The 22,496-nt window shown below is 40.3% G+C and overlaps 1 protein-coding gene across 2 annotated transcripts in view; it reads right to left on the bottom strand.

Annotated features, from left to right (window-relative positions):
- BMPER (BMP binding endothelial regulator) overlaps nucleotides 1-22,496 on the bottom strand; it is a 245,941-nt gene that overhangs the window by 177,840 nt on the left and 45,605 nt on the right. For both annotated transcript variants that reach the window (XM_050783275.1, XM_050783276.1), the window contains exons 4-5: nucleotides 6,108-6,190; nucleotides 2,563-2,653 (exon numbers count right to left, since the gene is read on the bottom strand). In XM_050783275.1, coding sequence (XP_050639232.1) covers nucleotides 2,563-2,653; nucleotides 6,108-6,190 — 174 coding nt within the window. The remainder of the gene's footprint in view (nucleotides 1-2,562; nucleotides 2,654-6,107; nucleotides 6,191-22,496) is intronic.

The following is a 22,496-nucleotide window of genomic DNA, read 5'->3' as shown; positions in this document are numbered from 1 at the left end:
GTCCTTCCGAGTGACCAAGGAGGATATCCAAGGCTTCTCTTGACTCTCCCTCTCTAGATTTGCCTGAAGACTCCCTCACAAGACAAAAGATAATGCCTCGTGGATACAGTTCCTTCTGGATCCTCCAATTTGCATCCCAAAGGCTGGCCTTTGAAATTAAGGAGAGGGAATGAAATTGATTCATGACCCCATAACTGAGGACACAGAGCCTGCCCAGGTGTCAGACGGCTGGTGGGTGACACTGGCACACCAATTCTTAAAGATTTGCCTCCCAGAGCACCTGGACCTAAGCTTCTCAATTCTTGCGGTGTGTACGGGCATGGGAGGTAGTGCCCTATGGTGGTCAGAAAAGAGGAGGGGCTGGATCCCAACCCCATCTTTGGCCCTTACTCACTCACAGACCTCAGGCAGGCACTTATTCTCGGTGGGCCTAATTTCTTCTTGTGTAAACAGTGGATGGCTGTGAGGACTTAGCACTGTAATATGAGCAGTCATGGAGTTCAGTCCTTTCCTTCCTAGAAACCCAACCAAAAAGAGAGTGGAAGAAGCAATGGCTCAAATATAACTTCAATTGCTGAAATAGATCACTCTGCTGTTTGTGTACCCACAGTTTCAAAGGCAGCCTGAAAATACGACTATCTTCTAAGTGAGAATGTTCTACAGGGTGAAATGTCTTGGGCTTGAAGTGTTCCATTTCATTATTGTTGGTCCATGACGGATCCCATGGTTATGAGGAGGGGGCAGCTCTGAGTTGATTCTGTGTCAATAAAGCAACAGTCGGCCAGGCACAGTGGCTCACGCCTGTAATCCCAGCACTGTGGGAGGCCAAGGCAGGTGGGTCATGAGGTTAGGAGATCGAGACCATCCTAACAGGGTGAAACCCCATCTCTACTAAAAATACAAAAAAATTAGCCAGGCGTGGTGGCGGGTGCCTGTAGTCCCAGCTACTTGGGAGGCTGAGGCAGAAGAATAGCGTGAACCTGGGAGGTGGAGGTTGCAGTGAGCCGAGATCGTGCCACGGTACTCCCGCCTGGGCAGCAGAGCGAGACTCCACCTCAAAAAATAAAATAAAATAAAATAAAATAAATAAAAAATAAAGCAACAGCCTACTCAACACAACTGAATTCATATTTAAGAGCTATGACATTTTTAAATCTGTATGGTATATAAAATATGCTCTGTTATCAATGTCAGGGTTGGCTATGTATAGAAATTATCTGGGAGATCTGAGACCCCAGAGTTCCTCAGAGATTCTGATGGAATTGGTCTGGGATGCAGCTTGATCATCAAGATTGATTTTTTTAAGGATTTCCAGGTGACTCTGGTATGCAGCCTGAACAACTACTGATCTCATTGAATAAAGATCCTGTAGGCATTTAAGGATACAGTTAGGCGATACAAACCTTTCAACGCATTCTGAAGGAAAAGCACTCAAGCAATCTCTGCTTGATAGACACAAAATAACTGAATAATGGAAAAAATAATGTTACTTTCAACCAGTCTTTGGCTTTCATGTAAGCTCATGAACAATACAAGCTTTACAGAAATCCCAGTGTGAAAAAGGAGCTGAATAAAGACAGCCAGGGGAGCTGAGGAGGGTTAGACATAAGTGGAAGCTGGCTATCCTTGTCATTCAAGGGTGAGAAAAGGCTGAACTCTGAAAGGGACCATGCCTTTCAGACCGCATGGAGGAAAGCGACAGGTGCCTGAGAATGGAGCAGGAGCTCATCTCTGCAGAGTGTCCAGTGGTGCCTCAGCCACTTCACAGGAAGTTTCCAAGAACAGAAGGCCCTTTGGAGATTAACCTCAAAAGCAGAGCAGTAGTCATATTACCACTCTGGAAAAGCACTCAGAAAACAACAACAACAACAACAACAACAAAATGCAGAACACCTGTCGGAGACTTTCGGCCAGTGGCTTAAGAGATCAGGAAAAATCTCTCACCTCAAAATCCCCAGGCTTGTATGTAAGGGCAGGAAAAGATGCAGGAGGCCTTTGTAATCCTGTTCAGAAAAGTAAAAGGAAACGTTCCAGCCACTGCAAAGGAAAGAACCTTTTGCTGTCAGCTAGAAAGCAGGTCCCTCTAAAAAAGACAGAGGGTTCACCTTGTTGAACCACACAGAAAACTGAGACCAGCAAAACCCTAAGCTAAATTCACTTAGGGACACAGCTCTCAGTTTTCAGAAAACATCTGGTCACCTCATCACCACGGCGAGCTCTGGCCAGGATTTTGCAATATGAAGCAGTAAAAAGACATTTCTGGAAGCCAGAGAAAGCCACAGCCTTTTCTTCCAAAATAAGCATTACCTGTGGCTCTGTGTAGTGGAAAGCAGACCTCGGAGCCTGGAGAACCTGCATGCCAAGACCTCCAGCACATTGCATTCATGCTGGGCACACCAAGGAGGCCAAGCGGATATTTCTATGCAAAGGAGCTCACTCTCTAAACCCATTAGGTACACAGATGTAAAGGGAAGAAAATTTCCAACAAGAGGGGTTGGGAGATTCATGCATCCCTGAGGGAACACACAGAGATTTCCAGCCTTCCCTTCCTAAGAACGTTACCTGGACATGTGGGGCAGCACATTCCCAGATGCTCCAAAGGGTTTTTACAGTGAACAACACAGCGCACCTCAGACTCTGTGACAACGCCCTCCTGAAACACAGAACACCACAAGCAAAGTCAGCCCGGAATTCCCACGGAGTTACTACTTTTGGAAAGTGACCTAAGTAGGAGAAGTGTCCAAGCACAAAAACCGCAAAGCTTGGTGGGTGTCAGGGCAAGAGGTATGAGACACCAACGAGGTGAGATCCAGGCTCACCCCAATCAGTGCTCTAGAACTCAGTGCAAATCTGTCGCTTCTTATTTTCCCTGTCTTTGCTTTCTCTTTGGCCCTAACTTCTTGCTTCCTTTTAAATCTAGTTTTTAAGACCTTCTTGCTGTCAGTAAGTACCCAACAGAATCTAGCTGCTCATTCACAGTTGTTTTAGGTTTTCCACACTCCTATACTTTCTGTCATTGTTATTCATGTCAAGCCATTAATGGTGAGGCACAGAGTATAAGCATCTTAACCCAGACTAGCACCTGGAGAACCTAAATCCTTACCAACCTTCTAGAAATAACTAGACCAGCTCTGCAATCTTAGAAATGTCACTCTGCCTCACACAGAGCCTGGGTCTCAGTTTTCCTCAAGCATCAAAGGAAGGGATTAGACAAAACTATTTTTAAGTTCATATTATACATGTCAAAATAGAGACTTTAGGGCTTAGTAATAAATCAAGTGAGTCTCAAATTGATATTGGGACTCTAATATCACCTTAATGTCAATTGAAACATTTTTAGAATTAATTTTCAGAGTTGGCCTTCGAAGGGCTTTCTCCAGATTCTCTACCTATTTTGTAAATGGATTTGTGTTTTATTTTTGGTTTGGTTTTTGTTGTTGTCTGTGATGGGAGGGGTGGCACAGGCTGAAAACAAACATAACAAATTGACAACTAGGTCATTTTCTTCATCGTGTCTGCTACCACATCATCTCAACCCAACAAGAAGGGCTACATCCTAAATGTTTTCACATCATGTCAGGCCTGAGGTTTCCACTCACTGGAGAATTTGTTATGGCTTAAATCACATGGGAAAGAAAAAAAACAACTAAGGTACCAGCAATATATAACATCACAAAAAGATCCATGCTTTAGTTATGTAACTGAAGCAATGCAAAAAGCTATGCATGGCCCCAAATCAATTTTCCTTCAGTATCTGCAATCCAGATGGAGGATTTAGGTTAGTTCCCAGCATGAATTTCCTGTCCATGATCTTCAAATTTTCCTCTTCCCATAAGAAATTAAAAGCAGGAAAATAAAGGTAAATTTCTCACCATCAGAGCTCCCTTGGTAGGAAGATATAGGAAATAGGTAAAATTCAATTCAAATGGATCTAGGCCAGATCGTTAGACTTCCTGTCATCTGTCTGAGACCTTGTTGTACCCAGTCCATGCAGGCGGTCTACCAGAAGCATTTTTAATAACAGTTTGGCTTTCTGCTTACAACTACCCCTGAAGAGAATACTATTTCTGTTTTATAGGTGGTTAAAGTGAGGTACAGCAAGGTTAAGCAGCAAGTTATGTGAGTGTCAGAATCCATATTTCACCTATTGCCCTACACTGTATCCTCTGTTGCTGATTTTGTGCCCTGAGAAAAGAAGAGCATGCAAAGAGAGGTTGCCATTGTGTCATTCTGCAGAGAAGCAAGAAGACTTCCCTGACAGGTGCCAGTAAATGGCAATTTCCTGCATTCCAAGATAAGGTCTCATACCTAAAGAAGGAAGCAAGTCAGTAGAGGGAAGGTCCCAGCTGAGCAAAGGAGCAGCCTTTGGTAGGTCCCTTCACCGCAGCTTGCTTTTCTGCATATTGAATAAATATTATCCTAGCTAGCAGGGCACAAACAAGGTTTTAGAAAGGAGGAAAAATGAAGGGCAAAGTTCCTCTTGGGTAGGTAACATCCACTTTTTGTGCCCCATCGTACAGGTCAGCATCTCCTGACTTCCAAGGCTGCTGGACTTTAAGATCTCTTTCAACAGTAAGTAGAGATTCCTGCATCACTCTTTCTGGGCCCTACTGACCAGAGATGCTAGGCAATTGCAGTTTCAGGGTTAACAATGGATAATGGCTTAATGTGTTATTCAGTCAACAAAATAGTTCCTCCCATATAATAGCTTCCACTTAATTTAAACAAAGTCTTCACCCAAAGGCAGCAAAATTCACCCACGGCTGGTCCATGCAACTTGAGGATCTTCAAAACCTCTGACTGTTACATATGAATACTATGCTAGACTCCAGAGGATATGTGCTTGTCTTGTTTAGCATTGTAACCATGGCTTTGGTTTTCTGAGTGCTCTATCAAAGAGTGGAAATTTTGTTGGTCAAGAGTCAGGGCATGGGTAAAGTGGTATAAATTTTGGAACATATGTGGGATTTTGGTGTTATGGAAACTTATTGCTCTCATCCCTTTGCAGTATGACACTTATTGGACCTGCAATCTGGAGCAAAAATCCAGCAAATATTTGTTGATTTAATAACTTATTATTTATATTTGTTTACCTACTGCTTATTTTAACAAGTAACAGATTTCCTACATAAATAAGCTGAATATTTAACTAAATAAATAGCTGAAGTTCTTATGAATGAACACACCTATCGTGGCATATAATAGGAGTGTAACTACATAAAATTTAGATTTCAGTAAACTAAACGTCACTATGCTTAAGATAAGAGCAAGGAGAAACATCCATTATTATATTAACCTTTCAATCTCCTTTAAATGCAAAAGCATATCCTTGGACAACGAAATGGGGTTAGGGATAAAATGATTTAACAGCACCTTCTCTACAAAGAAGCATTTTTTAGTTTTGTCAAAATTAGATGAGCATAATTTTTAACAGAGTACGTACAAAGAGATTTTGTGTGCTTGTTTTTTTTAAAGGAGGAGTTTGAAAATTTAGGCTTTTCATTTCTGCTTTAGTTTATCTTGCTGTGTTTAACACCTGACAGGGTTAAAGCCATGTGGAATCACTGCTCTTTTCAGAGTTCAATAAGGATCAGCCACAGTGGACTCCCTAGTTGCTGAATTGGTGGTTTTTTAATTTGTCAGGTTGAAATCATCGAGTTACGGTATACTAATTGCTTCAATGTAATAGTTTACAGATTGGATCCAGTTCAAAATCTTTCTAAATCAAAGAAGGGAAACATACATCCTTTAACAAAACCCCCTTTCTGCTAAGAGGAATTCATGTTTTGCTCAAAGATGACTTCACAGGAAGACATGAATTTTCCCCAAGGACATGTGCATCTTCCTGGAGTTTTTCCAGGCACAATTGAACAATGGTGGACAATTCCGCTATGTTTCTGGAAGCAAGTTCTACACAATATCTATGCTGCACCTGTCTCGTTATGATGAATGTCACAGTAAGTACACACAAGAATAAAGTTGCTTTTTCATTGGTTTTTCATTTTTGTTTGGCCTTTTTAGGGTTTTGTTCTGTGCTGTGTGAAGGGGTGACTAAAGCGGACTCTATGGATTCCTTTTTACTAAAGAGAGAAATAGTTGAACTTTACCTGGCACTGGCGTAGAACACAAGGCTCAGCCGGGCTCTGCCATTTGAAGGAGCTGTTATAGGTATTTCCTTCATAGGTGCAACCTAGACAGGAGACACAGAAGCAGGAAGAAAGGCCAAGAATGGATATGGGTTTCCTTTACTGTTTGGAGCAAAATAAGTTGTGTTCTCTAAGCCCAAATTAGCGATCACAGGAACCACCATGCTCTTTGGCTACTTTTTCCCAAAACACAACTAAGCCTTCTAAGTATCCACTTGACATTCACTTACATTAATTCATTGACTACTGAAAAGATTAACCTCCTGGATTATATCATCAAGTGTAAAGCCATAGATTAATGAACTCTCATGGCCAAAATGTATAACCTTATGACTTGACTTATGCCTAATGATGTATGAGGAGTAACAGAGCTAAAAACACCACTATGAAAAGGGATCTTACATGAGATTAACTTAACTCAAGATCAAGAGTGAAGCTTAAAACATGATAGAAAATAAAAGCAGAAAATGAAAATACAGGAATTGAACGCAAAATTCTATACACATCCAAGATTGTTGATGAGCTACTGTCTTCACCAGATAAAACGTTCAACTCTTACCTCCATTTCTAAGAACTATAATTTCATATTTATTTTTTATATTACTTTTAGGTAGTAAATTAGATTAAGCAAATCTGAAACTACCCAAGTATGGATTATCACATGTTTATTATTTGGCAAAAAGAGAAGTCAAAGGCCAGAGATCCTCAAAAGAAGAAATAAGCCAGTTAGCTTGAGTCTCTATGGAAAAGGGCCAAAGAAACAATAGTGTGGAAATCACAGCCTAGGTCTTGAGTCAGTTTGTACAAATACCCCTCCACGCTGTGGGTTACACAATCTAGGAAGATGCACCTGGCAATGCCTATAGTCACTGTATCCTTAGAAGCCCATTAGGCAAAGAGATTTACCAATACATAGTCTGGATTGCTTAATACAAAAAGTACAGAAGCAGGAACACACACATGTGATAATGCAGAAATAAAAGGGCCTGGCTCTCTATTTCAATGACTGATTTCTGGCAAGCTAATCAACCTCAATTCACATCACGTTTTTCTTGTCCAAGACGCAGAGAAGAGACTCACTCCTTCCATGAGAACTTTTAGATAATGCTGTGGTTAAAAAAAAAATCCCTCTTAATACATTCAAGCAGAATAACAAAGGACTTAGAAAAAACTCAATAGATGTTTTCATAAACTTGGAACTATGATCTGAATTCCCAAAGAATTATGAATGATTGAAAAGGGCTCATTAATACTCTGCCTTCTAGTTCCTACAAATCAAATTACTAAAGTACACAGCTGATTGGAAACACATTAGGGAAATGCTTTCACTATATATTTTTTAATTTCCTTTGCATGAAGTGTTACAGAGATAAAATGTTCAACCACAGGAACCCCTAGCACACTACAAATACTTAGGCCAAACCGAGAATGAATACAGTAAATTTTCAACAATGAAAACCAATATAAAACAATTTGGTCTAGCATAAATCTTACTGAACAAACGCACTTACAAGAGACGTGCCATGTGCATGTCTGATCCACTAACACAGACTCATTCAGATAATAAATAACTTGCTCCGAGAGATGGAGGCGGGGAAATCAGAGAACCAAAGCCAATTCATGTTAAGTCCAAGTAAATATGAAACGCCTGCCAAGTCCGCCAGTGGAGTTTCCAAATATGTTATATATTTTCATCATCTGAATTAAAAAACTGAAAGAAAGGGTAACTTTTTGCTGCTAATAGTGCAGGCAAAGATCTTGCCTTTTTTGTTTTAGAGGAGGAAGTGTACTACAAAATCCATGTGGGCCAGGGTTAAGAGACTGTTCCCAAACAATGCCAGGTCATGTGCAAAGGGCTCCCAGGAGGAGCACCAGGCCGTCTGAGTTATTCCACTCTTTATGGGATAAAAGGTATTGGAATAAATGGTCCACAGTGCAAGGAAACCAACAGTGTTTTCTGCTTCAAATAACTGTCAGTGGGAAGCCTTGTTCCTCCACCATATTTTACCACATAAAGAAAGATTGGACAATAATACTGGAAAATCGGACGAAGGTCACTTTGTGAAGTGCTCCATTGCTTAACCAACCTTGTTTACATGTCATTCTATCACATCTGAGTCCATATAACAGATCTTCTCAAATGATGGATGAATCTGAGTGACTGAATAGACTCCAAAACATCTCTGAAAATCTCTTTAGTAAATGTAATCCACACCTTTTCCTTCTTCACCTACCCTCACTACCATCAACTACTTATGGAGACTTCAGTACATCAAGCATTAGAGTAGATTTCATATGTAAGAACTCTCAGAAAAAAAAGATAATTAAAGAAAGGACATTCTCATTGCTCTTTGGGTTTATGTTCTAAGATAAACATGTTATTTTAATTCATGAAAGTAGCTTGAGCTAAATGAAGACTCAGTTACACATACAATCAAAGAAAACATTATATGTACTCCAAAAATAAATGACTTCTTATTTTCTGTTAGATAAATTTATTTACAATTAATTCTATTTGCCACCAACTTTATGCTACTAATAGGGTAAACAGACAGTATCTTGCCCTATTTTTATTTAAATTACAGAGAGATGGAATACACTATCTCTTATTGGCCATGGTAGAAAGAGATGCAGACAAAATTTTCCATCATACATCCAGGCATTGCTTCTCAAACTCCCTCTAGTGAGAGACCAGATTTGTTTTTGTTTTTGTTTGTTTGCTTTTTGGTTTTTGTTTTGAGACAGAGTTTTGCTCTTCTCTCCCAGGCTAGAGTGCAATGGCATGATCTCGGCTCACTGCAACCTCTGCCTCTCAGGTTCAAGTGATTCTCCGGCCTCAGCCTCCTGAGTAGCTGGGATTACAGGTGCCTGCCACCACGCCCGGCTAATTTTTTGTATTTTTAGTAGAGACGGGGTTTCCCCATATTGGCCAGGCTGGTCTCGAACTCCTGACCTCAAGTGATCCGCCCGCCTCTGCTTCCCAAAGTGCTGGGATTACAGGCGTGAGCCACCGCACCCTGCCTTTGTTTTTGTTTTTTAATCCAGTGTGGACTGATACTTTGATAAAATATAATAAAAGTGATCTACCAGAAAAAAACTGAATTTCAAAGAGACAAAATATAGGCCTAACTCTTATTATTACATGTAATAGGTACAGAATACACTACCAAATTATATTAAACATCCCTGTTTACTGTCCATTTCTGTACTCATCTTATTGTAGACCAGCACCATGGACCACATTCTGGGACACATTCTGGGTTTAATTGCATTGAGAGGTATATTATGGGAGCAGGAGGAACAACTCAATGAAATAATGTAAATATATTCAAGTGTTGATGTTTAGAATAGAAGCAAACTTACAGATACTATAGTTTATCTCCTTCTTTTTACAGATGAGAAGATTTGCACAAAAAGGCTAAAGGGCTTACTCCAAATTAGAAGAAATTAGATTTGAAACTAACACTAGAATCCAGGTGCCGTGTGAAAATTACATTTTTACAACCAGGTCTAAATTGCTAGTATTATTTTAGCATTTTCCAATTCAGCATAATAACCTTTGCTTTGAGGATTTCATGGCCCAGGAATAAAACCAGCATTTGTCCATATAAAATTAAATCATAGCAGATCTAGTAATTAAATAAAAGAGTAAGTGACTGGAATAATTAGATGACTGGTCAGGTAAATATGCAGCAACCAGTAAAGTAGCTTTTTTTTCTTTAAATATTTAAAAGAAACTCCCTACAAGGGATTTATAAACATTCATGAGTTTTCTTCTAGTGACAAAAAGCATTTGAGATTTTATAAGCTTCAATAAAACCATCAGTACTGCAGCAGGAGGTGTGGTAATTTTCTGATAAAATCACTACGATATCTTTAAACCAGCAGTTCTCAAGTGAGAGCGACTTTGCCTTTCACCCTAACCCCTACCCAGGGGACTTTGGGCAACATTAGGAGACATCTCGGGTTATCACAGCTGGAAGATACGGAGTGCTATAGGTATCTAATGGGTAGAGGCCAGGGATGATGCTAAACATCCGACAATGCGCACCAAGGATTAACCAGCTCAAAATTTCGATTGTGCCAAGGATGAAAAACCCTGATTTAAACCATCACTCAAAGCTCAATGGTTGTTCCTTACATCTAAAATAATACAACAATGAGCCTAAATCAGCTACGCTTTTCTTTTGTATATATTTTGGCTTTCTTATGTTAATTCTTTTCAGGGTGGGAAAGAACTCCAGAGTATTTGTCCTAACATTCCTATTCTTGTGGAGAAGCTTGGCGTAGTCAACTAGTCAACTGAGAAAACGGGGCAACGAAAACAGGAAGAGCACAAATTAATTGAATCCACAGTTAAGCAATAAAACTCATTTTTCCTATTAGTTGTGACCTTTTTCAGTGGCCACATTATCCCCAGGGAGAAAGAATACCACACATTTTCATCATTCTGTTGTTAAAATAGCTGTTAAAAATCATCGGGACCATAAAAAAATGGCATTGGCCTTCTAATGAGCCTTAGCTGTGCCTAGTTTCTCCCATTTAGTCTTAATCCTCTCATTTTTCACATTAACATCAGTCAAATGGCAAAGAACTGGATCTTACCATTATGAATAACTTACGCCCTGCTACCCAAAGCCTTCACAACATGCCCCCAACCTACCTTTCCAGTTCTTTCCCTTCATCCCTAGAACTCCATGTCATTGCCTGGGGTTACCTTCATAGTGAATTCGCAAGCTTCTGAATAATGCACGTTCAAGTTCCTCAGCTAAGGCTATCTGGCTTCCGACCCGACCATCCCTCTGCTAAAACTTTACTCTTTTGTGCTATAGCTGCCTTCTAAGGGCCCAAGAAAAAGACACTCAGTTGTTATTGTCTGGAGCCTCTTTGTGGAGGGCTGACTGGGCTTTCCTTCTTCAATGCCCTCCCACACCTTCTAGATGCTCTCTCCCAGTTACCTCTCCAGCCTCTCTACTCCAGCCTCAGCTTAGCTGCTGGTTATTTCTCGCCTGCCTGTACTATTGCAACAGGCTCACTGACTGTTTCTTCTGCTTGTGGTAGGGACCTTTCTTAAGCCATTCTCCTACACAGCTGTCACTGTGTGCTCTTTCTGGCCTGCTCATATCATTCACAATGACCAATGGTGCACAGCCTGGCTGAGGTATAAACGAGGCACACCCACCCCTAGCCCTTTTATTCTAGACAAATTGGATCAAAGTTTCCAAAAGTAGGAAGTGGAAGAGGAATCTAACATGTAGCCAGGATTGAAAACCATGGACCTTTACTAAACATCAAAGAGATCCCAGGCCTGGCCTCAACTCACCTCTTCATCCTCTCTTCTGCTGCTCCCAAACTTGTACTCCCTCCATTGCAGAGAAGCTCTACTTAGAATTCTCCAAAACATGGCCAGAAGATCTCAACCTGAGATTTTGCACATGCTGGTCCCTTATTGAAAAGCCTGGATCTCATCCATTTTCTCCACCTCCATTGTCCCACAAGGAAACCTAGGTCACCCAAGCTTTCCTTCCTTGCCTAATTCATCCTTTTTCAAGACTCAGCTTAAGATCATAGTCTCTGGGAAGCCTTCCATGAAACTTCCCCACTCAGAGTATGCTCCTGTGTTCTTTCTCCAGGCACAATGTGAATTCCAAGTCCCTTTGTTTATGGGAAGGACTTGATAAATGTTTAATTTCATTGGTAATAAATAGTAGGCACCAACATACAGCTATTCCTACAAACCACAGAAATAGAACATGGAAAAGGTGACATTCACTGGACCTCCTGTTTTCTCTTGGGTATGTGGGCCCATTCAACTCCTCTTCCAGAAACAGGAAAGCTTTCTTGGAGCTATTCAGATAAGTGAACTTTCAGTAGAGTGCCTTTTCCTTTCAAAAACCTACTTTGGTTGCCCAACTACTGGTTTATTCTTGACTCTTTTCTTAATAAGCACACAAACAGTCATATTTATTTAAATTAAACCAAACTGGGAGTCTTTGAAGTCATTTCATGCCACATGGCACAAGGAAACAGAGCAGACAGGTCTGCCATGCTTTGCTGCTTCCAGGCCACCTGATAGGGCACCCCTGCTCCCCTGGACTTGGTCAATAAGCCCCAAATTACCCCAGCCCAATACAATTTTTTTTTAATGAACCACTTTTCAGACACTGTTCTCCAGAAACATATGGAAGTATAATCAAAAGGGATAAACATAAAATCTGACTATCCATTCTGGGGCTTAAACAGTGTCCTTAAGACTTCATTTAAAACAGGCTTTTATTACTCTTCGAGGCTGTACCTACCATGAATCCTGGAGGCAATTGAGCTTATTTTTGGCTAATGGGAATTTTATAGCCAAACCATTTCCTCAGTCTCAAGAGAAAGAATCAGGCCCATGAACTGAGTTCTTAAATAGTAGTGTGTGCTTCCTTACCACAAAAATTTTTTTCATTGCTTTTTTAGTTTCGCTTCCAATTAGGAATTCAATATGTGATTGAAATGAAATAATTGGCAATAGAAAAAAAAGATAGAAAGCTATTTCACTTAATTTTTGATGATTTAATGAATAAACCCCAAATACACAGAAATTTCAGATAAGTACAGTGAATCACTTGCAAATTCAACTCACTTCACCAGTATAAAGGAAGAAAAAAAAACTTCCACATGACTTCCTTGGATTTCTAATATTTGTGTTTACTGGAGACTGTAAAGTGATGAAATTGTGGCTCAGTCACATAACTTTACAGTATCATAATAGATACAGTATCTGCCATTGACCATAAGGTAATACAATACATTCTATGAACCGCAAATAAATTGGGATTCTAGTCAATAAAATATACTTTTGAATTTTTAATGTAATTAATACAATAAAGGGAATATGCAACGCATTAAGGGAGAAAAATCCTTGCTGCAACTTTTATACATCACCCACCATTCTTGTGTTTGCTCTCTTCTCAGCATAAACACTTCTAAAGATGGGAGTGCCTATTGCTTAGGGCTGAATCCCATTGAAAAAGCCATCCTGCCCTCAGCACCCCACTGTCAAGCAGTCAGCCCTCATTGCCTCTCAACAGGAAAAGAAGGAAGAACTAAGTTGAGCTCATGCTGAACAAAAATGGAGAAAGAAGGAAAATAGTATTACACCAGGAGAGACAGTCCTGTGAGATTATAAGGCAGGAAAACGTCACTGAAGGCCGCTTCCAAAGATGAGGTACCAAAAACAATTTGAAAAATATTATACAAATAATCTTCCAACAGGAAAAGGGAAAAGAAAATGAAAGAAAATTTAAATAATTGCATAATTATTATAGGTGAGGCATTGAACTTGGAGTTTTCACATAAAGGACTTAATTTCATTCTCATAAAAGCACTTGTATTAGTCTGTTCTCACTCTGCTAATAAAGACATACACGAGACTGGGTAAAGTGTAAAGAAAAGAAGTTTAATGGACTCACAGTTCCACAGGGCTGGGGAGGCCTCACAACTAGGGTGGAAGATGAAGGAAGAGCAAAAGGACTTCTCACATGGTGGCAGGAGAGACAGCGTGTCCAGAGGAACTCCCCTTTATAAAACCAGCATATCTTGTGAGACTTATTCACTACCATGAAGAACAGTATGAGGGAAATTGCCCCCATGATTCAATTATCTCCACCTGGCCCCACCCTTGATACATGGGGATTATCACATTTCAAAGTGAGATTTGGGTGGGGACATGGAGACAAACCATACTAGCACTATAGAACAGATAATCAGGACCTCGTAGTGCAAAGGGAGCACATCTAACTCCACAACAGATAACATTTTACCCCCGATATTTAGAAATAAGGGAATCAAGCTTCAGAAAAGCACAATTACTTTGGGAACAAATGGCCACTCTTCTGTCTTACTCTAAAAGCCATGTTCCATTCACTATTTGGGTTGTGCTAGACACAAAGGAGGAGTTCAGAAAGTGGTAGCTTCAGTAGTAAAAGTGTTGTCCCTGGGGAAGATGGCATGCTTCCTATCAATGATACTTTAAAAGGATGTTCCAGTGGTGGTAGAAAGCCAGTATTTAAGGTTAAATGCAGATTTTGCGGCTGGAGTGGTAAGAGCTGATTTTGAGGACTTAGTTTGAACTCTGTTCTAAATGTATTTACATTTGGCTACCAACTATGCTAAGCCTTGGGCCTTTCAACATTAGAAAGCAACAAATAATGAGGGCTCAAAGCATCAACTTCAAACATCTAACGGTGAATTCATACATTTTTCATAATAGCAACATGTTTTGCAATGGGATTCAGCCCTGAGCAACAGGCACTCCCATATTTAGAAGTGTTTATGCTAAGAAGACAGCAAATGCAAGAATGTTGGGTGATGTAAAAAAAGTTGCAGCAAGGACTTTTCTCCCTTAATGCATTTCATAATAGGAACATGTTTCTAGTTTGGGGTGCATAGTAGCAGCCTAAGAAACTAAGATTTCTTTAAAGACAACAAACAACCAACAACCTCATAAGAAAAATTACGGTGGCTATAGACAAAAAGTCAAGAATGGAACCCTCAGTTTCCTCAAAGTAATTTCAAAGACATCCGTAACAGTGTAAAGAATAAATGCGTTATCTACAACACACATATGAAACACCATCTGTGTCACTAATGCATTATCCTGCATGATTTTTATACTTTGGAAAGCATATTACTTAATGTAAACTCTCTGGCTGATTAAATAGGGTGTTCAGGGTTCATCAGGAAAAGTTGTCAAAAATACTCCACCATCACTCTTTATCTTTTATTTTTAATTCTGAAATATAGATTCATAGAAAAGTGCAAACAAATATACAGGGAGGTTCTATGCACCCTTTGCCCAACCTCCTCCAGTGTTAACATCTTGTATAACTACAGGACAGCAGCAAAACAAGGAAATTGACAATTGTGCAATCCACAAAGCTTATCAGATTTTTCCCAGTTTTACACGCACTCATTTGTGTCTGTCTGGGTGTGGGTTTCTGTGCAGTTTTATTACGTGTATATTCTTGTAACCACGTACATACAGAATTGTTTTATCACAACAAGACTCCCTCAAGCTATTCGTTTATAACAACACTCAGTCTGCTTCTTGCCTCTGTCTCTAACCCCTGGCAACCACTAGTTAGCTCTCCATTTCTATAATTTTGTTATTCAAGAATATTAAAGGAGTCATCTAGTATGTAGCCTTTTGAGGTTGACTCTTTTCTCTCCGAATAATTCTTCTGAGCTCCATCCAACTTGTTGCATGTATCAATTGTTTGTTCCTTTGTATCCATACCATTCCTTGGTATGGATATACCACAGCTGGTTTAACCACTCACCCACTGAAGGGCATCTGGGTTGTTTCCAGTTTTTTACCTCTTACAAATAATGCTGTGATGAACATTTGTTCGTTGTTTCACTGGCATAAATACTCAAGAGTGCAATTACTGGGTCATGTGGTAAGTGTAAGTCTAGTTCTTTAAGAAACTGTCATACTGACTTCCAGGGTGGCCGAACAATCATTTGACATTTTCACCAGCAGTGTATGAGAGATTTTCCACATCTTCACTAGCATTTGGTGTTATCACTCTACAACTGACCCTTGACCAACCTTCTTGAAGTCAAAAATTGAATATAACTTTTGATTCCCCAAAAATGTAACTACTAAGAGACTACTGCTGACCAGAAGCCTTACCAATAACATAGTTGATTAACATATATTTTGTATGTTATGTGTATTATACACTGTATTCTTACAAAAAAGTAAGCTAGAGAAAAGAAAATGTTATTGAGAAAGTCATAAGGAAGAGAAAATATATTTACTATTCATTAAGTACAAGTGGATAATCATACATGTCTTCACCCTCATCACATTAACGTAGGTGGAAGAAGGCGAGGGGTTGGTCTTGCTGTCTCAGGGGTGGCAGAGGTGGAAAAAGTGGAGGAGGTGGAGGAGGTGGAAGGAGAGACAGGAGAGGCAGGGACACTTGGGTGTAACTTTTATTGAAAAAGATCTGTGTGTGAGTGGACTCACAGAGTTGAAACCCATGTTGTCCAAGGGTTTGATGTTTATATTTTTAGCAATATTGATAAGTGAGTTAATATTTTATTGTAGCTTTAACTGCATTTTCCTGACAGCTAATGATGTTAAACATCTTTTTATGCACTTCATTGTCACCTGTATATACTCTGATGAGATGTCTCTTCATATCTTTTGCCCATTTCTAATTAGATTTTTTGTTGTCCTCACAAAGCTTCCATAGAACAAATGGTTGCTATATTGATGAGATAGATTTATCAATTTTTCGTTTTTATGAACAGTGCTTTTGGTGTCAAGTCTGAAAACTCCGCCTAGCTCTAAGTCACAAATATTCTCCTACATATGTTTTCTATGAGTTTTACAGTTTTCCATTTCACATTTAAGTTTGTGATTAATTTTGACCTAGTCATATGATGTATAAAGTTTAGGTGAGGTGTTTGTTTTTTGTGTGTTTTTTTGTTTGTTTTGTTTGTTTATGAACAGCTCACTGCTCCAGCGCCATGTGTTTAGAAAGCTAGCCTTCTTCCATCAGATCTCTTTGGCATTTTGTTAAAAATCAGGTGGATATATTTCTGTCTCAGTCCGGGTCCTTCATTCGATTCCACTGATCTGTGTGTCCATCCCTCTGTCCATTCCATGTCATCTTTATTACTGTAGCTGTACTACACACGTTGAAATTGAGTAGACTGATTCCTCTCACTGTATTCTTGTGTTTCAAGGTTGTTTCAGTTATTCTAGGTCCTTTGCCTTTTCATGCAAATTTTAGAATAAGCTTGTCTATGTCTACAAAATACCCCTGCTAGGTGCTTTTTAGACCATTTTAAAAATTGCTTATATGGAAATATCAGGCTTGATCTATGCCTCATTGAGAAGCCTCGTTAACTGTGGAATGAAGCCTGCTTATGTTTGCCAAGTACACTTTTGGGAAGCGTTTTTCCACGAGTAGTCCAAGGACTAAGGGCATTCCTAGGGGGCCTGTGAAAACACACATTCCTGTACCCATCTTTTTCTTCTTATCTACCACCTCTTTCACCTGGGCTGTTTGCTGGAGAGTCTGAGCTGAGACTCATTTGTTTGGGATGATTTTAGAACCATGCAGCCAGCAGAAGAGACACCTGATTCAACAGTGCAACACTGTACAGAGTCTTCTGGAAGTCTGTGTGGCTGCCTCTGATTTCATGCCATGACATCAGAGGGGTTCTTTGTTACATTTGAACCATGGGTAGATACGCGCATTAAAGAGAAAAATTCACCCATTCTAAAAACAGGACAAAACTGATAAAGGCCTTGGCCAGGCACAGTGGCTCACGCCTGTAATCCCAGCACTTTGGGAGGCTGAGGCGGGCGAATCACCTGAGGTCGAGAGTTCGAGACCAGCCTGACCAACATGGAGAAACCCCATCTCTACTAAAAATACAAAATTATCCTGGTGTGGTAGCAGGCGCCTGTAATCTCAGTTACTGGGGGGAGGCTGAGGCAGGAGAATCGCTTGAACCCAGCAGGCAGAGGTTGCGGAGAGCCAAGATCACACCATTGCACTCCAGCCTGGGCTACAAGAGTGAAACTCCATCTCAAAAAAAAAAAAAAAAAATTGATAAAGACCTTAACCTATGGGCAGGAGCTGTGGAAGAGACTGCCAAATATCTGTCAAGAAAAGCAGCTACTGACCCATGTGATCACACCAGGAGAGGAATGAGGAGAAACCTCCACACCGTAAGCCCACACCTCATCCAAGCTGGAGCTAAAGCAGGCACTCATGGGAGCTGTACTGGAATCTTCCGCACTCCCTGAATCTCAGAGCAACCATTGATTTCTGAATTTTAGTTTATCAACAAAGGCTTATACTTTTAAATTATATTTCTTTCATTAGAAACTCTTGTTAAAAAGAAGAGAAATATCAAACACCTGGCTTGTAATCAGTGGTGTGCTTCCCATATTTAACAGCCAGCTCTCTAAGAGGAAAAAGCCCTGACTTTGAAACGCATTCTGATTTCCAAGGTATGAATACTCCCACCGTGGTCAATTCCTGGCAACTAAGGTGATATCAAGAAAAACAGTGTGGGGAAGACAAGCACATCAGCACATCACGGTTTATAGCACTATATATTTTAACATTAGGTGCCAGTGGCTCTGTGAAACCTTTTATCTTCCTAACAGAAGACCATGAACTTTTGGGTAGAGTTTAGGGTATTTTATTAGCATTAGAGGTCATGCTGTTAATTCCATATACCTACATAGAAATATTTAAGCATACTGACAATCACATATTTTCAGTTTATGGCATTATGTCTGGCTCTCCTTCTCCTAAACTTGGTATATACAACACATCGTTTAACCAGGAGAACATTCATTCCAGGGGCTCCCAAGCCTGCTGAACATCAGAACCACCTAGGGGGCTAATTCAGAATATAGATGCCCAGTGGAATCTATATAAATGTCTATCAACAAATGAGTAGATAAACAAAATGCAGTATATTCATACAATGGGCTATTACTAGCCTTTTAAGGAATAAAATTCTAATACCTGCTACAACATGGATAAACCTTGAAGACATTACGCTAAGTGACAGAAGCCAGACACAAAAGGACAAATATTGTCTGACCGCACTTATATGCGGTACCTAAAATAGGCAAATTCATAAAGACAGAAAGTGAAATGCAGGCTACCAAGGGCTGAGGGGAGGAGAGAAAGAGGAGATGTTGTTTAATGGGTACAGAGTTTCAGTTTGAGATGATGACAAAGTTCTAGAAATAGATAGTGGTAATGGTTGCTCAACAATGTGAATGTACTTAATGCCATCAAATTGTATATTTTAAAATTATCAAAATGGTAAATTTTATGCTATGTGTGTCTTGCCACAAAAAAGAACACAGTTGCCTGGGCCTCACTCGTTGGGGATTATGATTCATTTGGTCTGGAGTGGGGCTCAGGCTCTGAGTATTTTACAAGCAGTCCTGGCAATTCCGAGACACAAGCAGGTTCAGGACCCACTAATCTAGTCCAGCCCCTGCATGATACAGAGGGGAAAACAAAGGTTCTGAAAGAAACGTCTTGGCCAAGGTCAAGTAACTAGAAGTGGCAGAGTCAAGAATTGATTCCCCATCTAATTCCAAGTCCTGTCTTCTTTTCACTTCATTCTTCAAATAACTGAGGGTCTTCATGACTATTATACAATCCTCAGGCTGTAAGGCTTAGAAGTTCCCTGTCTAGATGTCTGAAAATATTAACCGGGCTGGGCTTTTGCCCACAGCTCCTCTGTGTGGCCTTGCCTCTCGAGGTCTGAAGATGTTTGCCTTGCTTCTGCATTCACAGTCTCATCAAGGTGGTCATGCCACATTCCCCGGAACCCAATATATTAAAAACTCACAGTGCAGGTTTGGAGGATGCCTGGACACTCTCGGACAGTCAGAGGACTGGCTCATGTGTTCAGCATCAGCCAGTCAATGCCCAAGCATGTCTGCAGATAAACATCTTCAGCCCTCCAACCACCAACCTACTAGAAACATAATTAGCTGGCTCTGGTGTAAATAAGCTCATATGGGGAGAAGGAGGCACTCAAGTTCATGAACATACCAATGTACATTGTTCACCTTCATTATCATATTAGTCTTGTTAAACATCAATCTCTCTAGCAGACAGATTTCTAAGCCAATACACATTAGCTCTAAGATGAGGTTCCTCTCCAAAACAAATCTAAAACATTTAATTCTAAAAAGAAAAAAAAAAGGAATCAACTTCTGAAGAAACTAAAGAGCATTCTCTGATTGAAGTCCAGTAGGAACATTTACCATTCAGCATCATGATCATTTTTAAAATAACAATCAGATGCCTGCACACTCATGCATCTTCCTCAATAGGTGCATGTCACATATACGGACACACTTTCAGTTTCAGAGTTGCCAAATTTAAGCAGCAAATAAAAGAGAACCTAGACAGACTGCAGGGCCTTCAGTGTCAAATCATTCCTTTCCCGGGGTTTCTGATGATGCACCCCAAGTTTCTACCTAGAATACCTCACTTTATTCTCTCAGCTTTATGGCCCTCCATGAAACAATGTCATTAGAAGCCTCAGAGGAGATAAGAATGTTTTGGTTCCAAAACATTTTGAGATGATAAGCATCACTGTGATTTTATTCTCACAGTGAAATATACTATAAGACAGGGGGAGGGAAAAAACCATCTTAAAGTGCTGAGCAGTTTACTCCTCATGGCAGGTACACTATAAGCAGTCGCAGAGTCATTTTAAGAGCAGCTGCAGAAAACCCAAAGCTACATTAAAGGTTCATTTTATATGATGTTATAAAAGAAAGCAGATAATCACATCAAAATTATGGTACCTTGGAAATTCGAAGTCCAAATTGCATAATATTACTGGTGGCTTTGCACAAAACAAAGATCTACTAAAAATTACATTTAGGTGATCAGTAAGTTTATTAGTACTATACTATACTACAGCCACTACCATATGAAAATGTACTTAAACTGTGGTGGTTTTAATTATCTTTTTAAACCTCTATGGAATTCAAAGAGGGAACAATAAAATATCAAGGACCTGGAACTCGTCGGTAGACATTCAGTCATTTTTCAAATCCCTATTTATCCGTTCTCATTCTCTCCCTATCACTCTCACTCAACTTCAACTGCCACCCTCCTCCACCATGGCCAGGAACAGTTGCAACCATTTAATGTGAGTCAACAGTACTACACGAAATATGCTCATGACATCATGAGACACACGCTGAACTAGGAAGCTTGAAACTTAGTTCCATTTTTCCCATCTTTCTCTTACTCCCTTTTATCCAACATATATTCAGGGGGCAGCCAGTCTGTACCAGGCACAGTGATCAGAGCTGAAAATACTATCATCCCTACCCTCCCAAAACTTCCAGTTTATCAGGAGCTCCAGAAAATCAAAATGCTGAATCACAATTGAGGTTAGGTTAAGAAGAAAAGATACTTAATTGTACAGCAAGTACCCATGCATGCCGGGAAGGAATGTCCAAAGTGAAATCTAAAAAATGGATCAAAGTCAACTCTATAACATAGGGCAGAAAAGCACTCCAAGCAAAGGTTAGAGTATGTTCAAAATTCCACGGCAGGAAGTAAGTACAAAACATTGAAAGAAATAGAAGAAAACCTTCTGGCCAGGTGCAGTGGCTCACACCTATTATCCCAGCACTTTAGGAGGCCAAGGCGGGTGGATCACTTGAGGTCAGGAGTTCAAGACCAGCCTGGCCAACATGGTGAAAACCCATCTCTACTAAAAACACAAAAATTAGCTTGGCATGGTGGTGCATGCCTGTAGTCCCAGCTACTCAGAAGGCTGAGGCAGGAAAATCCACTGAACCTGGAAGGCAGAGGTTGCAGTGAGCCGAGATCCTACCATTGCACTCCAGACTGGGCAGCAGAGAGAGAATCCATCTCAAAAAAAAAAAAAGAAAAAAAAGAAAAAAAAAAAATCCTACCAGGAGAAGTGCCGAAGAAGACGGGGAGACGGGGAGAGCAAGACCCAGACCTTACAAGGCTTGATGGCCACCTAACCAGAGGAGGGGAAGGAATGGCCAAAAGCAAGCAAGCGTTTGCTAGCTTGTACTGTGTGCACTGATGGGCAAGCTATCTTCTAGCTGTATCATTCTTGATACATGCTTCTACTTACCATGTGTCCCAAAGCCACTCTGGCTATGGTTGGTAGAATTCTAAGATGTATCCAACCCCTGATACATCTACTTTGTGCAATCCTTCCCTTGAGTGTGGGCAAAACCTGTGAATGTGATGGATGTCACTCTCATGATTAGATTGTGACCAGAAATTGTGCAGGTGTAACTTGAGTTATTATCCCGAGTGGGCCTGACCTACTAAGTGAGCCTTAGAAAGGGTGTACAAGTCATAAAGGTCCTTTCTTGCTGGCTTTGAAGAAGGAAGCCACTCTGCAGCTGCAAGGAACTTAATTCTGCCGACAGCCACATGAGCTTAGAAGAGGACCCTGAGCCTCAGATGAGACCAGCCCTGGATGACATCTTAATTACAGGTTTTTGAGACCCAGCTAAGCTATGCCCAGAACCCCAACACACAGAAACTGTGGGTTAATAAATGATGCTACTTTAGGCCATTAAGTTTGTCATAGCTTGTTGTCCATCAATAGAAAATTAGTACGCCGGCCATCAGCAGCAGAAGGAAGCTCTGGGAGGCTGGGAGCCGCTGAGACAACCCCCATTCCGATATGGCTGTCAGGCACTTTGCATATGAGACATCAGGGAGACCAGAACTACCACCCTACTCCACCAGGGCCAGGAACATTCACAACTTGGCCCACTTTAGAAAGTGA

The sequence above is a fragment of the Macaca thibetana genome, chromosome 3, assembly GCF_024542745.1.
Source record: "Macaca thibetana thibetana isolate TM-01 chromosome 3, ASM2454274v1, whole genome shotgun sequence".
Lineage (NCBI taxonomy): Eukaryota > Metazoa > Chordata > Mammalia > Primates > Cercopithecidae > Macaca > Macaca thibetana.
This window is presented reverse-complemented; position numbering and strand designations above follow the sequence as displayed.